General features: G+C 33.1%; 1 protein-coding gene across 5 annotated transcripts in view; it reads left to right on the top strand.

Moving 5' to 3' along the window:
• The window catches only part of LOC118181208 (homeobox protein Meis1-like), a 476,047-nt gene that overhangs the window by 324,401 nt on the left and 134,081 nt on the right, over positions 1 to 17,565 (top strand). For all 5 annotated transcript variants that reach the window (XM_085823298.1, XM_085823297.1, XM_085823296.1 and 2 more), the window contains exon 8: positions 7,080 to 7,156. In XM_085823298.1, the coding sequence (XP_085679424.1) occupies positions 7,080 to 7,156 (77 nt within the window). The remainder of the gene's footprint in view (positions 1 to 7,079; positions 7,157 to 17,565) is intronic.

The raw sequence follows: 17,565 nt of genomic DNA on the forward strand, positions 1-17,565 counted from the left end.
AGGTATGTATGTATCTCGCATAACTCAAAAATGAGTAGCCGTAGAATGTTGAAATTTTGTATATAGGACTGCTATATCATCTTGTTGCGCATCTCCCTTTTTCAGTGCAATCAGCCACACAAAATATATATATATATATTCCCACTGTGTTATTCTTATATGTTGATAAATTGTGCTTTTTTTTTTTTTTTTTTTTTTTTTTTGTTTGTTTGTTTGTTTGTTTGTTTGTTTTAGAAGTGATTGAATTATACTATTCTTATGTTACAGTTTTTATGCTTTATTAGGTTTTTATGCCTTTACTTAATTTGCATGCAATAGTCGTAGAATTATCATTCATTTAAAAGTGGCGCTACACATAATGAGGCAGCCGTTTGTTCACATTTGAAAATCGTAGTGGAATAGTGAATTAAGTCTGTTGGTGCACCAAATTCAGTGTTTTTTGGCCAGTGGGAACAAAGGTTAACTTCCAGTTTTTTGCACCAAAAATTTTGTCTTCATGCCCGTGGGCCGGATTGCCTTCCCCCCCCCCTTCCATATAAATTTTCATTTTAATTGTAAAAAGAATTTTTAACAATAATTGATATTTTAGGTTTTTCTGTATTTTACAATTTTTAATGAATATGTCTTCAGTTCCTCCCCCTCCCCTTGCCGTGAAGTGAGAATTGAATTGATTGAATGAGAAATATATATATCTGATGAAATAAGTTTAAATGGAAGTACAGCAAAAAGTGTGTATAATTTAAAAGGCCGTAGAAGGAAGTCATGTGGTGTTTATAAAAAAGATCTAAGCACATGACAGGTCTATTTTGCACTTTAAGAGAATCAAATTCGTTTCTCTGCAATGTCATGTACTCCTAATTTTCTAAATCTCTGTTATCACACACATCTGTGACATTCGTTGCAAGTTTTTTCATATTTGCCTAACAAAGTTTAGAATTTTAGTAATATTTATATTTTTAAAGAATGTTGCATACAGAATCGTCATAATTTTAATTAAGACATTGAAAAATGACGAACTGAATTTTTCATGTGATTTCAAATTTAATTGTAGTTTTAAGAATTCTTACACTAAAAACCTCAAGAATAAGCCATTTTATACAGATCTAGAGTTTAACAATTAATGAAAAAAAATTTGAAATTCTAATCAACTAATTTATAGAAATGCATGCAAGGAAGAAAAACCACATTTTTATGAAGTCTGAATTGGAAAATTAAATTACCCTAAAATTTTATTGTTTTAAAATTAATAAGTATATAGATGTATATGCTAATTAGTTAACTTTTCTGTCATGGACAACTATATATTTATTTACAATTATACAAAGAAGCATAATTCAGGAGATTTAAAGCCAGGAATTTGCTAAAAAACGAATATAAACAAATCATCTGGCTCTTAATAGAACTTAAATAGAACTAATGCTTAAATAGAATTATAATTAATCCAAAATAAATAAACCTAAAACATTAACAGAATTAATTATTAAATAGAAAATAGAACTGTTTTTTTATATAAGCTTTGGTTCTAGGGAAAATTATATTCAAGTTTGTTTTAAAATGCTTGCAGAAATTGAATTTTAATATATAAGCTTACAGATTTTAATTTTGGGGGTTTGTTTTAAGACTTGCATAGTCGTGAAGAAATGTACAAATTTTACAATGTTTCGACAAACTCGAATAAATTCGACAAATTTAAGAATTTTGTTAGAGAAATTTTGCTTATTTTTGGATAAAGTTAGCTGTATGAACCTCTATTACGAGTCTCAATAAAAAGTTTTACGCTCTATCATCAACGATGATCATTTAAACAAAATTTATATTTGAAATTTAAAACATAGTGAAAGATGTAAAACAGCAAGCATAATTCGTCTCATTAAATTCTTTATTGTTAGGAATTTATTTACTTTTTGTGTTAGAATACAGTTTCCATATTCTTGCCGCTTTTTTCTCCCTTCCCCCATCCCCAATATGGCTAAGCATAGGCTTCATCTAAATGCTGAGAAGCGCTTCTAAGGTACTGTAGTGAGAAATCCTGGCTCATCATCAAATGTTTTGGTTTTGATTATGGTTCATTTGATGCTCATGAGAGATATTGTTTTCCTTTATATCTGAAATCAAGATAAAATCTTTTTCTTGATTTCAGATATATTGTATAGAATTGGTTTATCTCTACTGCAGTTTGAAAAGTAAACTCAAGAAATCATTCTTGAGTTTACTTTTCAAACTGCAGTAGAGATAAACCAATTCAATGCTCTTTAGTTTTCCCTTTGTTGAGGAACCGGCTGTGCAGAGAATTGCTGTAGTTCATATATCGCGCAGTATTATAGTACAGTTTCTTTTGAACAAAGTTACGAAATTTTATAAATTTAGATTAAAGAGAATGGACTGATGTCTAAACGATATCTAATATTTAAAAACAAAGTTAAACTCGCGATCCAATCCGTATCTGATATTTAAAGATAAACTCAACAGGTATCATATACTGAAATTTTAAGAGAAAAATCAACTGAGAATCATAACAAAGCAAAACTGTATGTTAACTTGAAAATTATTCCTACAGTTTAATTTTTATTTAATGCAGACAAGCCTCTGCATTTGATATCTACCGAGAATTTTCCGAGGTATTCAATAAAACATTTATTATTTTCTTTAATTTAAAGTTTGAGTCTAAAAAAGTAGAAAATTTATATGTGAATACTTGTCGAGAAAAAACAAATGAGCTATGAAAGTGACACTTTAAAGGAAGGTAATAAAAATTCCTCGAGCTGAAGAAGAAATTTCAAGTAAATATATCCTTGAAGTAGAAGTTGCTTTTCAGTCATTCTTAGCAGTTAAAGAATGAATTAAATGAATGTGAATCAAATGAAAATTATTAAAATGAATGTGAACGTTCTCAGCTAAATCATTACGTTATGAATGATTTCTATTGTCTCTATTTTGTTTAATTGTAAAATTTTCGATAATTTAAAAGAAAGCAGAGTAATTTGGGAACCTTATCTGGAAAAATATCCGATTTTAAATAGAATGACATCAACTTTAAACATTACATAACTAAAAAACATTTTAAACATTACGTAATTAAAAAAACATTTTAAATATAACATAAAAACATTGCATAAATTTTAAACATTTTATGTAAACAGTAGAACACTTTATTCGCGTTATGCAGACCTTATTTATAAATTTCCAGTGTTAAAACTCATGTTATCAAATATTAAAAATTTCTTTTGATAACTTTCAGATTATCTGAATTCAAATTTTATGTACTTTTTAGTTTTTTCAAGTAAAGTGTTTTCTTCTGAAGAAGAATTAAGTTTTCCTGCTGAGTGAGAATTCTTGTTTTTTATATGTGAAGTTAACCTTCCACCACTTTGTGGTTGTATTCACATTGAAAAAAAGCTCCATAGCTTCATAATACTAGCTATGAATTATTTTGCAGTTTAGAAATATATATTTTTTAAACTATAGAAAACGCTAAAACCATAGCAAGTGGATAAAAAAAACCAACCTAATAGGAAATTTTTAATACTTTTCTTCTTTCCTTTGGAGCTAATCTTGCCAAAAAACTAAAAGTAAAATTTTTGTGGAAGAGAAAAATCTTATAAAAAAAATCCCCAAGCTCCTTTCCCCCATCTCTTTCCTTTTTACCGAAACTCATGGGAATTTTTTTGACATTCGTATAATTGCTGTGGAGGAGATATTTTTTGTTTGCATTTAATCTACCTACACAGTTTCTATTTTTTACTGTGAACGATGGAAAAAATGAAATGCACTAAAACTCATTAACGTTTTTGTCATTTCTATCTGAACACACCAAAGAGATGTCCCTTTCCACCCTCCACCTCTCTCCTTTTTCCGTAGAAAGATTCATCTCGCTGTAGATACCATTATCAGGCTTGTGTCGCTGATAATTATTGCTATAACTGACATTTTGAAATATTATCTGGAGAAGTAAATACATTACCCAAGTTTGTCCAAAGAGGGTTTATTTTTTTCCCCGACTCCTTTTAACTTAATCGCGTTAAGTTTAAGTAACTGAAGATTTCTCTAAAGGATAAGTAAGATATATATTTTTCAGAAAACTTAGCTTCATCTTTAAAGTTTTTTTGACAGTTTGTGTAGCGAAAAAATTAAGAGACATCTTCATTTGGGTTAGGATATCAAATGAAAAAATATAATAATAATGGAAAGATGGGGAATGAAATATTTTAATTTTTCCTTCCATTTCCTTTTCATTCATTTATTTGCAAGTTTTTAAATTCAGTCTCTTTTAAATGAGAAACTAGACTATTTTAATGGCAATCGCAAATATTTTCTTGAACGAATTACTACTCTTTTCCCTATTTTCATTGACTGAAAAAGCGATATTAATAATTTTTTTTTAAAAATTAGTAATTTTGCTTTATGATGTTTTAAAATACTTGCGAAGGTTAGTGTTTAGTTGAATACTTTCTTTCAAGTTATTTTACTTGTTTATTTTTAAATGTTTAAATGTATATAATATTGAAAACACTATACATAGTATTTTTAATAAATTTTCATTAACACATTATATATAATTTATTTACTAATGCATTAATTGAGTGTATTATCTCGTTTGAGAAAGTTAGTAGAATTTAAAAAAATTAAAAAGTAATCAATAAACCAAGTAAATATTGTCATTGATCGAAAATTAATTGACTTTTCAAGGGAAGCAAACCAACCCCCGATCAATTAACAATAATTAATTAATAATTTTATTACTTTGCAGCTTTTGGGCAAGTATTAGGCAATTTATTACGATTAATTCATATTAATTCAATCTTTGATATGTACATACAAGTTATTTTTTAAAAGAAAACCTCATAATCTTTCTCGCATTTTACCGCTGAAAATTGATTAAGGCAGAGGCTGTTCGCACATTCTTTAGACGATTTTGGTAAGTGGTAATAAAAAATAGTTTGCTGCAAAAGACGTAATTGCAATTGTACTATGTTTTTAAAAGTCAAAATCATCGTCTGTGGCTTGAAAGTTTTGTTTTTATTCAAAATGGCGAATTTCAAAAAGCAGTGGTTCGAAGGCTATATTTATGCTCTTTCCGAAGAGAAATATGCATACTCCGTTATCCAAAAACGATGTGAGAGTCATGGTTTTGTGATATCTAAAGCGTTGAAAGGTAATATCATCAACAAGAAAGGGAAAAAACGTCAAATTGGAGCCTCAAGTGGGACAAAAATTCCAAACAAGTAACCAAGGAAAAACGGACATCTTCGACTATTGCAAAGGTACGTTGTTTAATGTTAAAAGAAAATCCCCCTAGTCAACGGACAGTTGCAAAGTCATTAAAATGCTCGGTTTCCACTGTAAACAAAATGATAAACGTTGATTTAAATCTTAAGAAAGCGAAAAAACGCAGTGTGCATCGTCTTCTTCCAAAGCATATCGCTCAACGCAGGATACGCTGCAGAATTCTATATGAGAAACCCTTATCCAAAGAAAAATGGAAAACAATTGTCACAATAGATGAAGCATGGGTGTATTTAAATGATTGTAACAAAAAAAAGAGCCGTTTATTATCACAAAAGGGGAGAAAAAAATTTAAGTACATGGTTCAAAGAATCGAAAGAAAGTTTTTCTAAGGGATTCATGTTTGTTGCTGGTTTTTCTTATAATGGCAAGTTAAAAATAAAGAGAGTGCAAAAAAATGTCAAGATTAACTCCAAATACTATCAGGAACATATTTTATCGCCAATTTTTCTGAATGAAATACCATCGCTTTACCCACAGTGCCATCAATCTGTGAGACTCCATCAGGACAAAGCTAGCAGTCACACATCAAAATCCACTGTAAATTTCCTAAAAGAAATGGAACAAAAACTGGTATCAAGGTCATACCCTTCACTGATATCCCTACTAAATCTCCCGATGTGTCACCTATGGAATTTTGTGCTTTCGGACTTTTAAAAACTGCATTATCCAAACGTTGTCCCAAAAACCCTAACAGGACTCTGGAAAGCTGTTCGGGAGGAATGGGATAGAATATCTCTTCTGCCACTTCAAAAGGCTTTGCGGTGTCGAAAGATAGTTCAGATTAAGGGATGTCAAATAGAACATTTAAAACACAAGAATTTTATGTAATTTAGTTTTGTGAATACAATATACATAGTCTAAAAAATGTGTTAACAGCCTCTGTAAATGTATAAAAAAAAAAAAAAAAGAAATTTAGAACCAATTTTTCACAAAGACCAAAAATCGAAATGCATAAGCAATTAATTTCAAGAAATCCTGTAAATGTATATAGAAGAATTTAACAAATATTAAAAATAAAATTCTTCAAACAGGTAAAACCCAAATTAAAAAATTAATGAAAAAAAGAAAGAAAATGAAAGAAGAGGAATTCGATTAATTTCAATGCCACGTCATGAGGAGGAGGAAACATTGAAACCAATTAAAACCTCTCTTTCATAAAAAATCCTTGCTTTTCTGTATCCAGAATTAGCTGATGAACCATTCAAATGTATTTTAATTATAATAGTTCACGCGAAAATTCTGGCCCTTTCCCAAAGCGAAGGAGAGTGGCAAAAATACAAAGTAAAGACATTAAAAATATCTTTCAATTTAAAAAGATTTTCCTAACCTAAAAAGAATCTTAAATAAATATGAAAACTTAAAATGTAGAAAAATTAAAAATTCTATAGTGAAAAATCTTTGAAATTTTTAATATTGTCACTGAATTATTTCAAAATCGATAGCATCTGATTTTCCCAGACGCTTTCAAATTTCAGTCAGTACGTTAAAATTCGGCAAAGTTCAAGAGATACTAACGTGCCTCAAGGAGTGAAAACACACAAAGAATTTAATTTTAGTGGAATAGTATTGCATCTAAAAGATAAGGTACGTAATCTTTCTAAATGTTTGAAATATTTCACAAGTTAACTGGAATTTTGCCTTAATTTCAAAGTTCAGGTTAGCGTAGCTCTGTTAAAATGATGACATCGATTATAAAGCTTTAATTTGTTGTAGTGTGTGAAATCTGATATATGCATGCTCTATTTGGTAGGTGCAAGTTCTTATTTTCATTAGTTCTTTTCTTCTTCTTTTAGCACCCTTACCCATCTGAAGACCAAAAGAAACAGTTGGCTCAAGACACAGGTTTGACAATACTCCAAGTCAATAATTGGTAAGTAAAAATTTCTACAAACTGTATTTTCTAATTTCAGGAAGGGTGTAGGAATAAAATTTTACGCATTGCTGATGAGACGAGTGCTATTATAATCCTCATACGTCACTCGTGCTTTAATAAATTTTATATTTTTAGTGTAATTTGAATATAAGCATAGTTAATTAATTATAGTGAAATTATGTGAATTGCCTCTACATATTTGAAGCCAAGATCTTTCAGTATTTTAAAACTGGTTGAGATGTCATATATGACATCATCCACCCATAATGATATTTATAAAACTGATTTTTCAAATTTATGATAAATAAAATGCAGCTGTAAATTATATATTAACAGTGTGTTCAAAGAGGTAGGTAAATAATCTTCATCAATTGAAGAAAGCTTCAGGTAGTCTTCTCAAGTTTTATGTCATTTTTTTATTATTGCTAATCAGGAAATTTCATCCAGAGCTAAAAATCTACTTGTGTAGTGAGAGTTTCTTCTTGTGCAAACCATACTCGTTTTTAATGAATTTTCTTTCTGTTCATTCCGTACAACAACAACAAAGTTCTATATCTCCCTTTCTACTGGGACGATCGACGGAATTTAATTTGATTTTTCTAACATAAGTATTTTGACGCAGAATCGGAGTTTTTTTTAAAATGACTATAAGGTATTTTCTCCCTCCTGTGTGCCGTCTTGTTGTAATTGGAAGCGCACTCGACGCCTGTTCGAGAGTTCCAGGGTTCATGTCCAGGCGACAGCATTGCACATTTTTCACGTCTCCTGCTTTAAAATAACCTAGTGACATACCAATTTTTTCCCCATATTTCAATACTACTACTCAGATTATGCTTAAATGTTAAATTTTGCAAAACCTCGTGAGGAATTTAAAAATTTATCGTGGCTTAATTTTTTTCAGTTTGCGCCAAGAATAAATCGGTGGAATTCTTAATTTACGGGAACATATTTTCCTTTCCCTGGTGCACAAGAAAAAAAAGAAAAAAGAAAAAAAAACTAGTATGCCTAGAAACACATCTACTTTAAGGTGATGGTACAAAATTTATAGGTTGTAATTCAAAATATTTTTCAAAAATTTATAAAAATTACTAAAAATATAAATTTTTTAAATAAATCCGAAAACATCTGCGAATTTTATTTGGTTTGAACATCAATTTTGAATTGTGAAAGAAGAAATCAAGTAAGTTTAATAAGAAAAAGGTAAATTAATAAATGTATATACCAAATTTCAATTAACATTGAGGAGCTAAAATTTTGAGAACTAATTTTTTAAATTTATGTGATTTTTGCAAAACTTGGCACTTAAGCATAATTTGAACCGCAGAATCGAAATATGTGAAAAAATAGGTATGTCATCTCAGAAAAAAGTCCGATATTATATCAGAATACTTGTGTTAGAACAATGCTATATATGAATGTGATATATACCCTAAGCCGCGCTTTCAAGACATAAAAAACACAAATTAAATTTTATCAATCGGTCCAGTAAAACGAGCAATGTAGAACTTTTATTTTTGTTTTGTTTTAGCATTTTAAAGATATTTTTTAACGATCTGTAGAATTCTTGCCTTGGTAACGTGCTAGCAGTTGAACTTTCACAGAACATTCTCATGTTGCTCGGAATCAATTGTGTGGGCGTACAGTACTGAAAAGAACATAAAGTTTGGAATATTATTGAAAGAGGTTGTATTTGTTTCGTGTCTATTAAGAATACATAGTTGAGTATATAACTAAGTCACAACAGGTCTTCTTGTGTATTTCTATGTATAATTCGCATTACTTCATTATAAAAATCTTACGCTATGAATTTAGAGTTAAGTTTTTACAATTAATTAATATAATTTCTACCATGCTTTCGTATTCATCATTGTTTAAAATTTTCATTATCTGGAAAATTTTAGATATAGACCTTTTTGAAAAATTAATCGGCAATATTGAAACTTTTTTTACCCCCGCCCCCCAATCCCCGTACAAAACGTAGATAAACAAAGTGTAATTCTGGAATAGGAATTTTGAAAATGCTGTTGGCAATCTGGTGAGATTTTCTAGAAAAGTTTGCTCCAGAATCGACTTTTCTAGCCTCTTCTCTTTCAAGAAAATCTTTTGCCCTTCAAAGGAACGAACTAATTCAATTCCTAACAATGCAGACAGACCGTGTAAAATGTGCAACAAGACTAACAAAAGGAATATAGAAAAAGAAATGGGATCTGGCAGAGGGATGCAATTGAATTACGTCGCTTTTTCGAAATCGATCGTTAAATGACAGAAAAAAAAAGGAATTCTGATGAATGGTGTCAGATTTGCGAAACCTCTTGAGACTGGGACGTCTCCATTATTTGTCTCTCTTTCTCAGTGTGACACATCCGCAATACGTAAAAGGCATTCATTCAAACACATTGATGCTGAAGGCTGAAAACTCATAAGCGGGTTATAAATCGTAATAATTTATTTATATTGCAACGTAATAGTCATTTGAATCAAAAAATTAAATTGCGAAATGGTGCATGGTAGTAAGTAATACCTGGCAAAACGTATTCGTGACCAACTAAATTTCGAATAAACGAATGTCATATATTTTATTTGTAATGTTTATCATGTAAGTTACACTCAGTGTAAAGAAGTGGACCACGGCCTACAGTGCCCTTTTTCTGCTTTGTTGACCTTTGGGCCCCTGACTGCATCAGCATATCCCCTGAGCAAGTGGTCAGCTTGTTACAGGACCTGCGGCGTTTAGTCCCCAAGCGAAATTGTTACTTATTTTATCAACCCACTCAAGGGATGAAAGCCTGAGTCAACTATGCCCAAACTGGGGATCGAACCCCGGACCTGTGTTGCAGCTGCGCGACGCGATAGCACTTCGCCACCGGGCGGTCGTAGTTAGGTGTCACCAAAAATTCACGTGCCAAGATTTTGACATAAATACGTATTCTTTTACCTTTGATTCAATCTCATGTTATTTGAGGTCGTATATAGGTGTTATCGCAACCACTTGTTAATAGAAGTCAAAAACTCTGGCAACCACGAGCGTAACCATTCTTCAGACAACCATGTTTACAATAATCCTTTAGTCAAACAATGTCGCCGTTATCGTACGCGTTCTTTTTGTTATATTCCAAGTTTCAACGGTTTTACAAACAAATCGTGATATTCTTTGTCTTAATTTTAAACTAGCGATTGTGGAATGTGCTTGTAATAGTAAAATTTCAGCAGGAATACAAAATTTTGCCTCGAACTCTCTAAATGGAACAACTAGGAGGCATGATACCTTCGTGGAGGACTTATTAAGGGAAACTGTCTCGTAGACACGTTCGTTACACATGAGTAGAAGCACGAAAACGCTCCTGCAGCGAGCCCTTTCGGGGGATTCGAACCTCCGACCGAACTACCAGTGCTCAGCGACTTTACCCCTTAGAATGGAATTATTTTATTAAAATTTAGAAGGTTTACATTTCCTTAATAAACTGGAAATTAGATCAATTTCTTTAGCTAAGAAACTAATATCTGTTTTTAGGTACAGTAAATCTTCGAATTTTTTTTACGGAATAAATTGGGAAAGCTTAGATTATCTTCAAGGGACTTTATATTAATTAAGTTAGACATATGGCGTTTACAAACTTCGCTGCTAAAGCTCGCCATTCTCTTCTAATCGCATTTGAAAATATGCAGGAAAGAGAGCTTCTTCAAATTATGAATTAACCATATTTACGGACAGCCAGCTGCTTTTCCAAAACATCGTTCTTCTCAACTAATTGTAAAAATATCGAATAAAAACAACAAGAACAGAAATATAATCCCTGACCAGAAAGCGAGGATGGGCGGTGCACGACTATGCACTATTGACTGTTGTTGAGATCTTTTTTATTCACTCCTCCTGAAAAAAAGGAGAAAAGAAAAAACCTGCAGCCCGTCTGTCACTGTGTCACTAGTTTGACGCAAAAATTACCTCTCTATGAGTTCCTGAACCCCACAATTAGGAACCCTCTTTTCTGTCCCCCTTCGGAATCTTTATCCTTTAAAAGGATTTCGGCCTTTGCGCAAGATTCAGGATGCTGAATAAAAAGAAAAGAACCACAGGTGACGGAACTCGTTATGGTAATTACGGTTGGTTCTGAAGAAGGAACGTGACGCTTTCATGCAGTTTGAGCATTTACATTTGTATATGTGATTGTTTATTTCGTTACTATGTTTTAACAATTGATAAATGAAATTCAGAAGAATTTTATAGAAGAATTCCTTGTTTAAACTGTCTTAGGAACTGCCGCTGAAGGTGGGATCTGAACTTTTGCCTTATTACCACCATTAACTCTTGTTTAAGTTTTGTTGTATAAGTATCCAAATGTTGATGATATTTAGAAAGCAAAGTAAGTGGGTTGTAAACATTAAACATTTACATTGTGATACATAAAACCTAAAACAAATGAGGTATGAAACCCAAATAAATGTCGATGATTGTGAGAAAAAGAAAGTATTTTGTAGTATTTTGTGTAACATACTCTATTTATACATTTGGCTGCCTTAGAAGAAAGCAGGCAGCTGGTTTTGACAAGGGTAATTATTTCTAATTTAAGAATATTTTCATACATTCCATAGTTAAAAGTCACAGAACCCCAATGGATCGTACTCGTCATATGCCATCTTAGGAAATTTGTCTTCCCTTTGCTTTTTTATGTTTTTTAACTCTTAGACGTTAAATTTCTTCGTTAGTCTTTTTAATTTCTTGTATGAAAGAAAGATATTATTATTGCGAAAATTTTCGGGCATCATATTTCAACGAAAATATCCGTTGATAGCTCTCAAATCCAATTTAAGATGTTTCTGCTTGACATCTGTACGTATGGACACTCTTTTTCCCAGAACGGATTGTAAAATAGATTTAAAACGGATTCAAAATAGATTTTTTTCGTGGCATGTGTACGTACGTATATATGTGTCTCGCTTAACTCAAAAACGAGTAGCCTCAGAACGTTGAAATTTTGTATATAGGATTACTATAACACTTAGTTGTGCACTTCCTTTTTGGTTGCAATCAACTGCACCAAAAGTATACAAATATATATACCCACTGTGTTACCCGGCTCCGTGAGCTCAGTTTTTTTTTTTTTTTTTTTTTTTTTTTTTTTTTTTTTTTTTTTAATTGTTATTATATGTTGGTAAATTGTGAATTTTTTGCTTTAAAAATGATTGACTTATGTCGTTCTTTATGTTCCAGTTAAGGTTTTTATGCCTTTAGTTAATCTGTAAGCAAAAGTTGGAGAATTATCAACAATATAAAGTTGTTTAAGTGCGGCTAAGCCTAATTTATATATATATTCTTTTGGCCATCGCAGCCATATTTGTTAACGTTTGAAGCTTAGCAGAATAGTGAATTAAGTCTTTCTGCACCTTCAGTGCCTTTTTGCCGAGTGGGGCGAAAAGAAAACGTTTTGTGCACCAAAAAATCTGCCTTCTTGCCCAGTTGCTTGTTTTTGCACAGAAACTATAATTTTAATTCTAATTTTTTAAAAAAATTCTTTTAACTGTATTAGTGTTTTTCTATATCTTTCAATTTTTAATGAAAATATTTTGAGTTTTTATTTTACGTATTTTTTTTGCCTTACCGCGAAGTGAGAACTGAATTAATTGAATGAGAAGTATTACTCTAATGGAATTCGAGGAAATAAGTTTAAATGAAATGCAGGGAAAAATGCGTATAATTTAATATTCCCCTGTACATGGAAGTCATGTGATTTACACATCAGATTTTTGTTTAATATTAAATAGATTAGTTGCTTAGAAATTGAAATGCTTAGAAACGGAACATTTCATTATATTTAAAATACCTCTTTGAATACCAACGGGAAAACAAAAGTCATTTGTGGTACTTGTAAGTTTAGTTTTATTTTGCAGTATTGTCTAACATGGAGCACAATGGTAAAATTATAATCCTTAGAAAAAGAGGTGGGCGGCGAGGATGAAAGCATTGTTCCTTTTATCTCCTTACAACGGTTGTCACAACGTGTGCGGCAACTTCAAAATCGGTTGTATTTAGTAGATCAAAATCAGTAGAGCATCTAACGTCGTTCGTTCTCTCTCTCTTTCCTGTATAATTGGAACCTGGTAAACAATAATCAGAACTTGGTTGAGAGATTCCCAAAGCCTCTATTAAAACGATATGGTTGGTCTAAGCTTTTCAAATAACCGGCTTTAAATGCGGATTAAAGAATTTCTTTTCAGGTGAGTTTTTGCTCGATGCGTGTTGGAATCTTCTCTGCTTTTGTATCCGCTCGTGTTTGGTATTGTTTTCGTTGGCTGTTATTCTTGCCGATAACTCGATAACGACTTTGATTAATCGACATTATAGTGTTTATCAAAAGTACTTAGTGAATCGGCTATTCGATGTTCCTTTCTGTTTGCTAAGGGTGGTGAGTGAGTGAGCGCCACCAAGGAAGACCACTGACCTGGCCTTAGCCTCACAGTGTGTTATCTTCCTTGCAGAAACCATCTACTCTCTGCTCCATCCTGCTCCGGGAACGCAGCCGAATAGACGGCTAAGAGCCTCATATAGTCTACATATAAGCTTGGATGTTGTTGTACGGGGAAAGAGTATCCTGTTAGGAACTACTTAAAATTAAGCAAAGAAGCAATCAAAAGACTGTTAAGAATCGCTGTTAGAATAGACAGAAACTTGTGTTAGATAAAGTAAAGATAGAAGGACTTTGCCTGAAAAATTAACTGCCGTGGATTTTCTGGACTTGCTAAATGTCTACATGCGGGTGCTTATCGTGACACAACCGTCATATCTTTATGGGGCTTCTGTGAAATCGTTGGTCCTGCATGGAGGAAAGTTGTAACCTATTAAATTATTGCACATAGTAAACTTTAAAAAAAATAAATAAAAAAATAATAAAGAGAGAGATTAAAAGATGATTAAAAAAATCCTAGCGCCCAAACATAATTTAACGCAGTTTACTTTCCATGTGCCTGACTCTTATGTAAGAACATTTAAAAGATTGTGTACCTGTTAACACTAAGATAACAAATTCCTGCATAATTTAGTTCTTTGCGCATACTTAAACTGTAGTTGTTTTACAAATTGAACCATTCACCTACATTTTCTTTCGTAGTACTTGCAGACAGGATAATACATACATAAGTACAAAACTGAATATTAAAGTGAAAAACTAACATGATACTGAGTACAGAAATACAGAAAGCTGATCCCTAATGCCTGGATACATAACACTTAAAAATGCATACATAATACATGAAAATTAAAAATAAAACTGATAAGCATAATACATAAAACTGATCATTAAGTACTGCTATGTAGTCTAAATCCTAGCCAAGTACGAACTGACCTTCATAGTACATGCTGAGAAGGAATAAATACAGACTTGAGTACTTTAAAGTGAACATAAACAGAAAAGTACAGCACCATACTCAGTAAAACTGATATCTGATTCCAAACACTTGAATACATAATGCTGATACATAATTACAAAGAGAAACTTACCTACATTAATTCCATAGTTAGTTTTATCACCTTAGAACATGCACATAATTTATACAAAACATAATTAAGCACGTAATGCTGATCACTAGGGAAGAGATTCAAACATGCAATTGATCACATAAATACAGATATTTCTTCCCTAAGATTTGCATAAAAAGTTGAATATTTATTAAAATTAAGAAGGCAAAAATGCCATACCAATAATAATATCATTCATAAACTTGAGGTGATAACATAAGTTGACCTTGCCCTTCTTGAACCTATTTATCACAAACTTGTAATTTAAATACACGATTAGTAAGTGTAGGAAAAACTCATTGCTGTTGAAGATTTTACTGGCATGATCTGGTCTTGCGAGTCCTAGACCTGTACATTAATTGCAAAAGTAAACATTATAAAGAATATAGGCAGGTTGTTGCCATAGTCCTAATTATCTAAGTTAGTCTTGGGTTGAGAGGTTCGAGGTGTGTGCCCAGATTGATTTAGTGTGATTTATACATTTCTGATTCAGAGCGCTAAGCACTTGATTATTTCTATTTGGGGACACTTATCGTCGTATTAAAGAATACTTTCTCTGACAATGGCTGATTACCGCTTGTAGCTTTTTATTTGCTGTTTTGTTTGTTCTCATATTTGCCGCCCATTGTGGCCAGTAAGCTTGACTTGGCTTTCTTATATGGTACTGTGCCGTGTTTGTGCAGTGGAAGACGTAGTGGTCTGGATCCCCCACCTCTCCACATTGACATCTTTCTGTGTCACTCAGGCTGAATCTATGCAGATAGGTCAGGAATGGGCCATGACCTGTATAAAACTGTGTCTGACTACCACTATTGCAGTTTAACTCTAGCGTTGTTTTTGGGAAGAACATATACGTTCTCCTTCCTGCTGTGTCCCATCTGGCTTGCCATTTGTCTATCAGTTGTTTTAGAGTGATCTTTTTGAGATGAGACCTAGGTAATTTATCTGGCAGTTCTGTTCTTGAGACCTCCTTTGCCGCTTCTTTTGCCAGGGTGTCTGCCTCCTCATTGCCTTTAATGCCCACGTGAGCCGGAACCCACGTGAGGCATGGCCTTTCTGATGGTGGAAGACTGAGGAGGATTTTTCTAATTTCTTGGACATACTGGCTTCTACTTTTGTAACCTTTGATTGCGTCAAGGCTAGAGGCAGAATCACTGTAAATAGTAATGTGGAGAAGTCTGTTCCTCTTCACATAATTAATTGCTGCTTTAAGTGCTGCCAGCTCAGCTTGGAATACTGAGTTCCTACTGCCAAGTCTTCTTTTCCATTTATACACAGCTGTATTACCTTTTAGAACGCAGAAGGCACTGCCAGTACCCGTCTCGGTTTTTGAGCCATCTGTAAATATAGCTGTGTGGTTATCTTTTGGTGTCACATAGTGGCCTAGAATACACTTTTTTAGATGTGTTTCAGCCGGATGTCCTTGAGTCACTGGCTTGTGTTTTTCAAAGTCTTCAGCAAAGTGGTGTTGTTCCCATAGAACTCCATCCTCACCTAGCCTTAACACTCTTGCAATTAACGACTCCCTTTCCGCTTGCAGGTCTAGCGGAGGAATTCCTGCTAGAACCTGCAGAGCTGTCGTTGAAGTAGTTCTGTAGCCCTTGCAGATGAGCAAGAGTTGCAGTCTTTGCATGGACAGAAGTAATCTACGCATGCTTACGTTGAGTGTATTTCCCCAGATCGCTACGCCGTAGAGAACAATTCTTTCTGTTATTGCTTGGTACCACCTCTTAAGCACCCATGGTGGTGCTCCCCACTGCAGTCCTGTTGTGCGTAGCATTGTGTAGATGCCGGTCAAAGGACGATAAGAAGTATCATTCTGCTCTCCAATCCCCCCTCGAATCAGAGGCTGTGTTAAAAAACTTGTACCTACATGCAAATAATTTGTATTCTAGTCTGCTCGCTGTTGCTTATATATTTACCTAGACATAATTAAGCTGGAGTCGTAGAGCAAATATGTAGCTAACGTTTTGACAACTCAAAACAAAAGCACAATATTGAAATATGTAATAAGAAACCTGCATACAAAAGAACCGACTACAGGCAGACTGAGAAACAGAGAATAAAAATACTTATAAATGAAAAAAATAATGTAATGAGTAAAATATTATAATCTGTTTGGATTGAGCAGCAATGGTATGCTCAGATATATATATATAGAGAGAGGAGGATGGTTAATGAAATACTAATAGGGAAGGAGTCGAACAGTAATGAAATAAGATTGACCACGAACTGGACCAACTAACCGTGCGAAAAATCAAAGAAAATGCAGAGAAGAAGTTTATGAGGTACTTTATTCCTGCTTCCAGGATGCCTTTGGGGTGTAACCGGTAGTATACTCGAGGTCACATTCGAGAGTTCCAGGTTCGAGCCTCTGCAAGGGCATCTCTCATTTCTTTAGTTTCCTGACACTGAAAGTCCTAATGACTGTACACTGGCGTCGGAACTAAAAGGTGGTGGATGATGATTCTCCACCTCAGGATTTGGCGATTGGGTTCCCTAATTCCCAGTGGCCCTTTAAAAGGGGGAGTATATAAGGTATTTTCTTCCTCCTTTATAGATACCTTCGGGGTATAACGGTAGAACACTCGGCACGTATTTGAGAGGTCTAGGTTCGAGTGTCCCGGCGAGGGTATTGCAATTTGCTCATGTCTCCTGTTTAAAAAAAATGCCTAATGTCTCTACAAGTTAATTGTTGAAAGAATAAAAGCGAAAGATACATTTTAGAACGCGCAGCAGAAGAATGCTCAAGACGAAAAATCGTGAAAGAGTTCAGATAATGATAAGGAATTATAAGCAAAGATCAGTGGCAAAAAATATGAAGAAAGATAACATTAGATACTGTCTGTCTGCGAGAAGAATAGCTCCCGCCACAGTGTCTGGCGGGTGGCGGTCG

The sequence above is a fragment of the Stegodyphus dumicola genome, chromosome 9 (genome assembly GCF_044657685.1).
Source record: "Stegodyphus dumicola isolate Sdum_Otavi_A_Nest chromosome 9, ASM4465768v1".
Classification (NCBI taxonomy): domain Eukaryota; kingdom Metazoa; phylum Arthropoda; class Arachnida; order Araneae; family Eresidae; genus Stegodyphus; species Stegodyphus dumicola.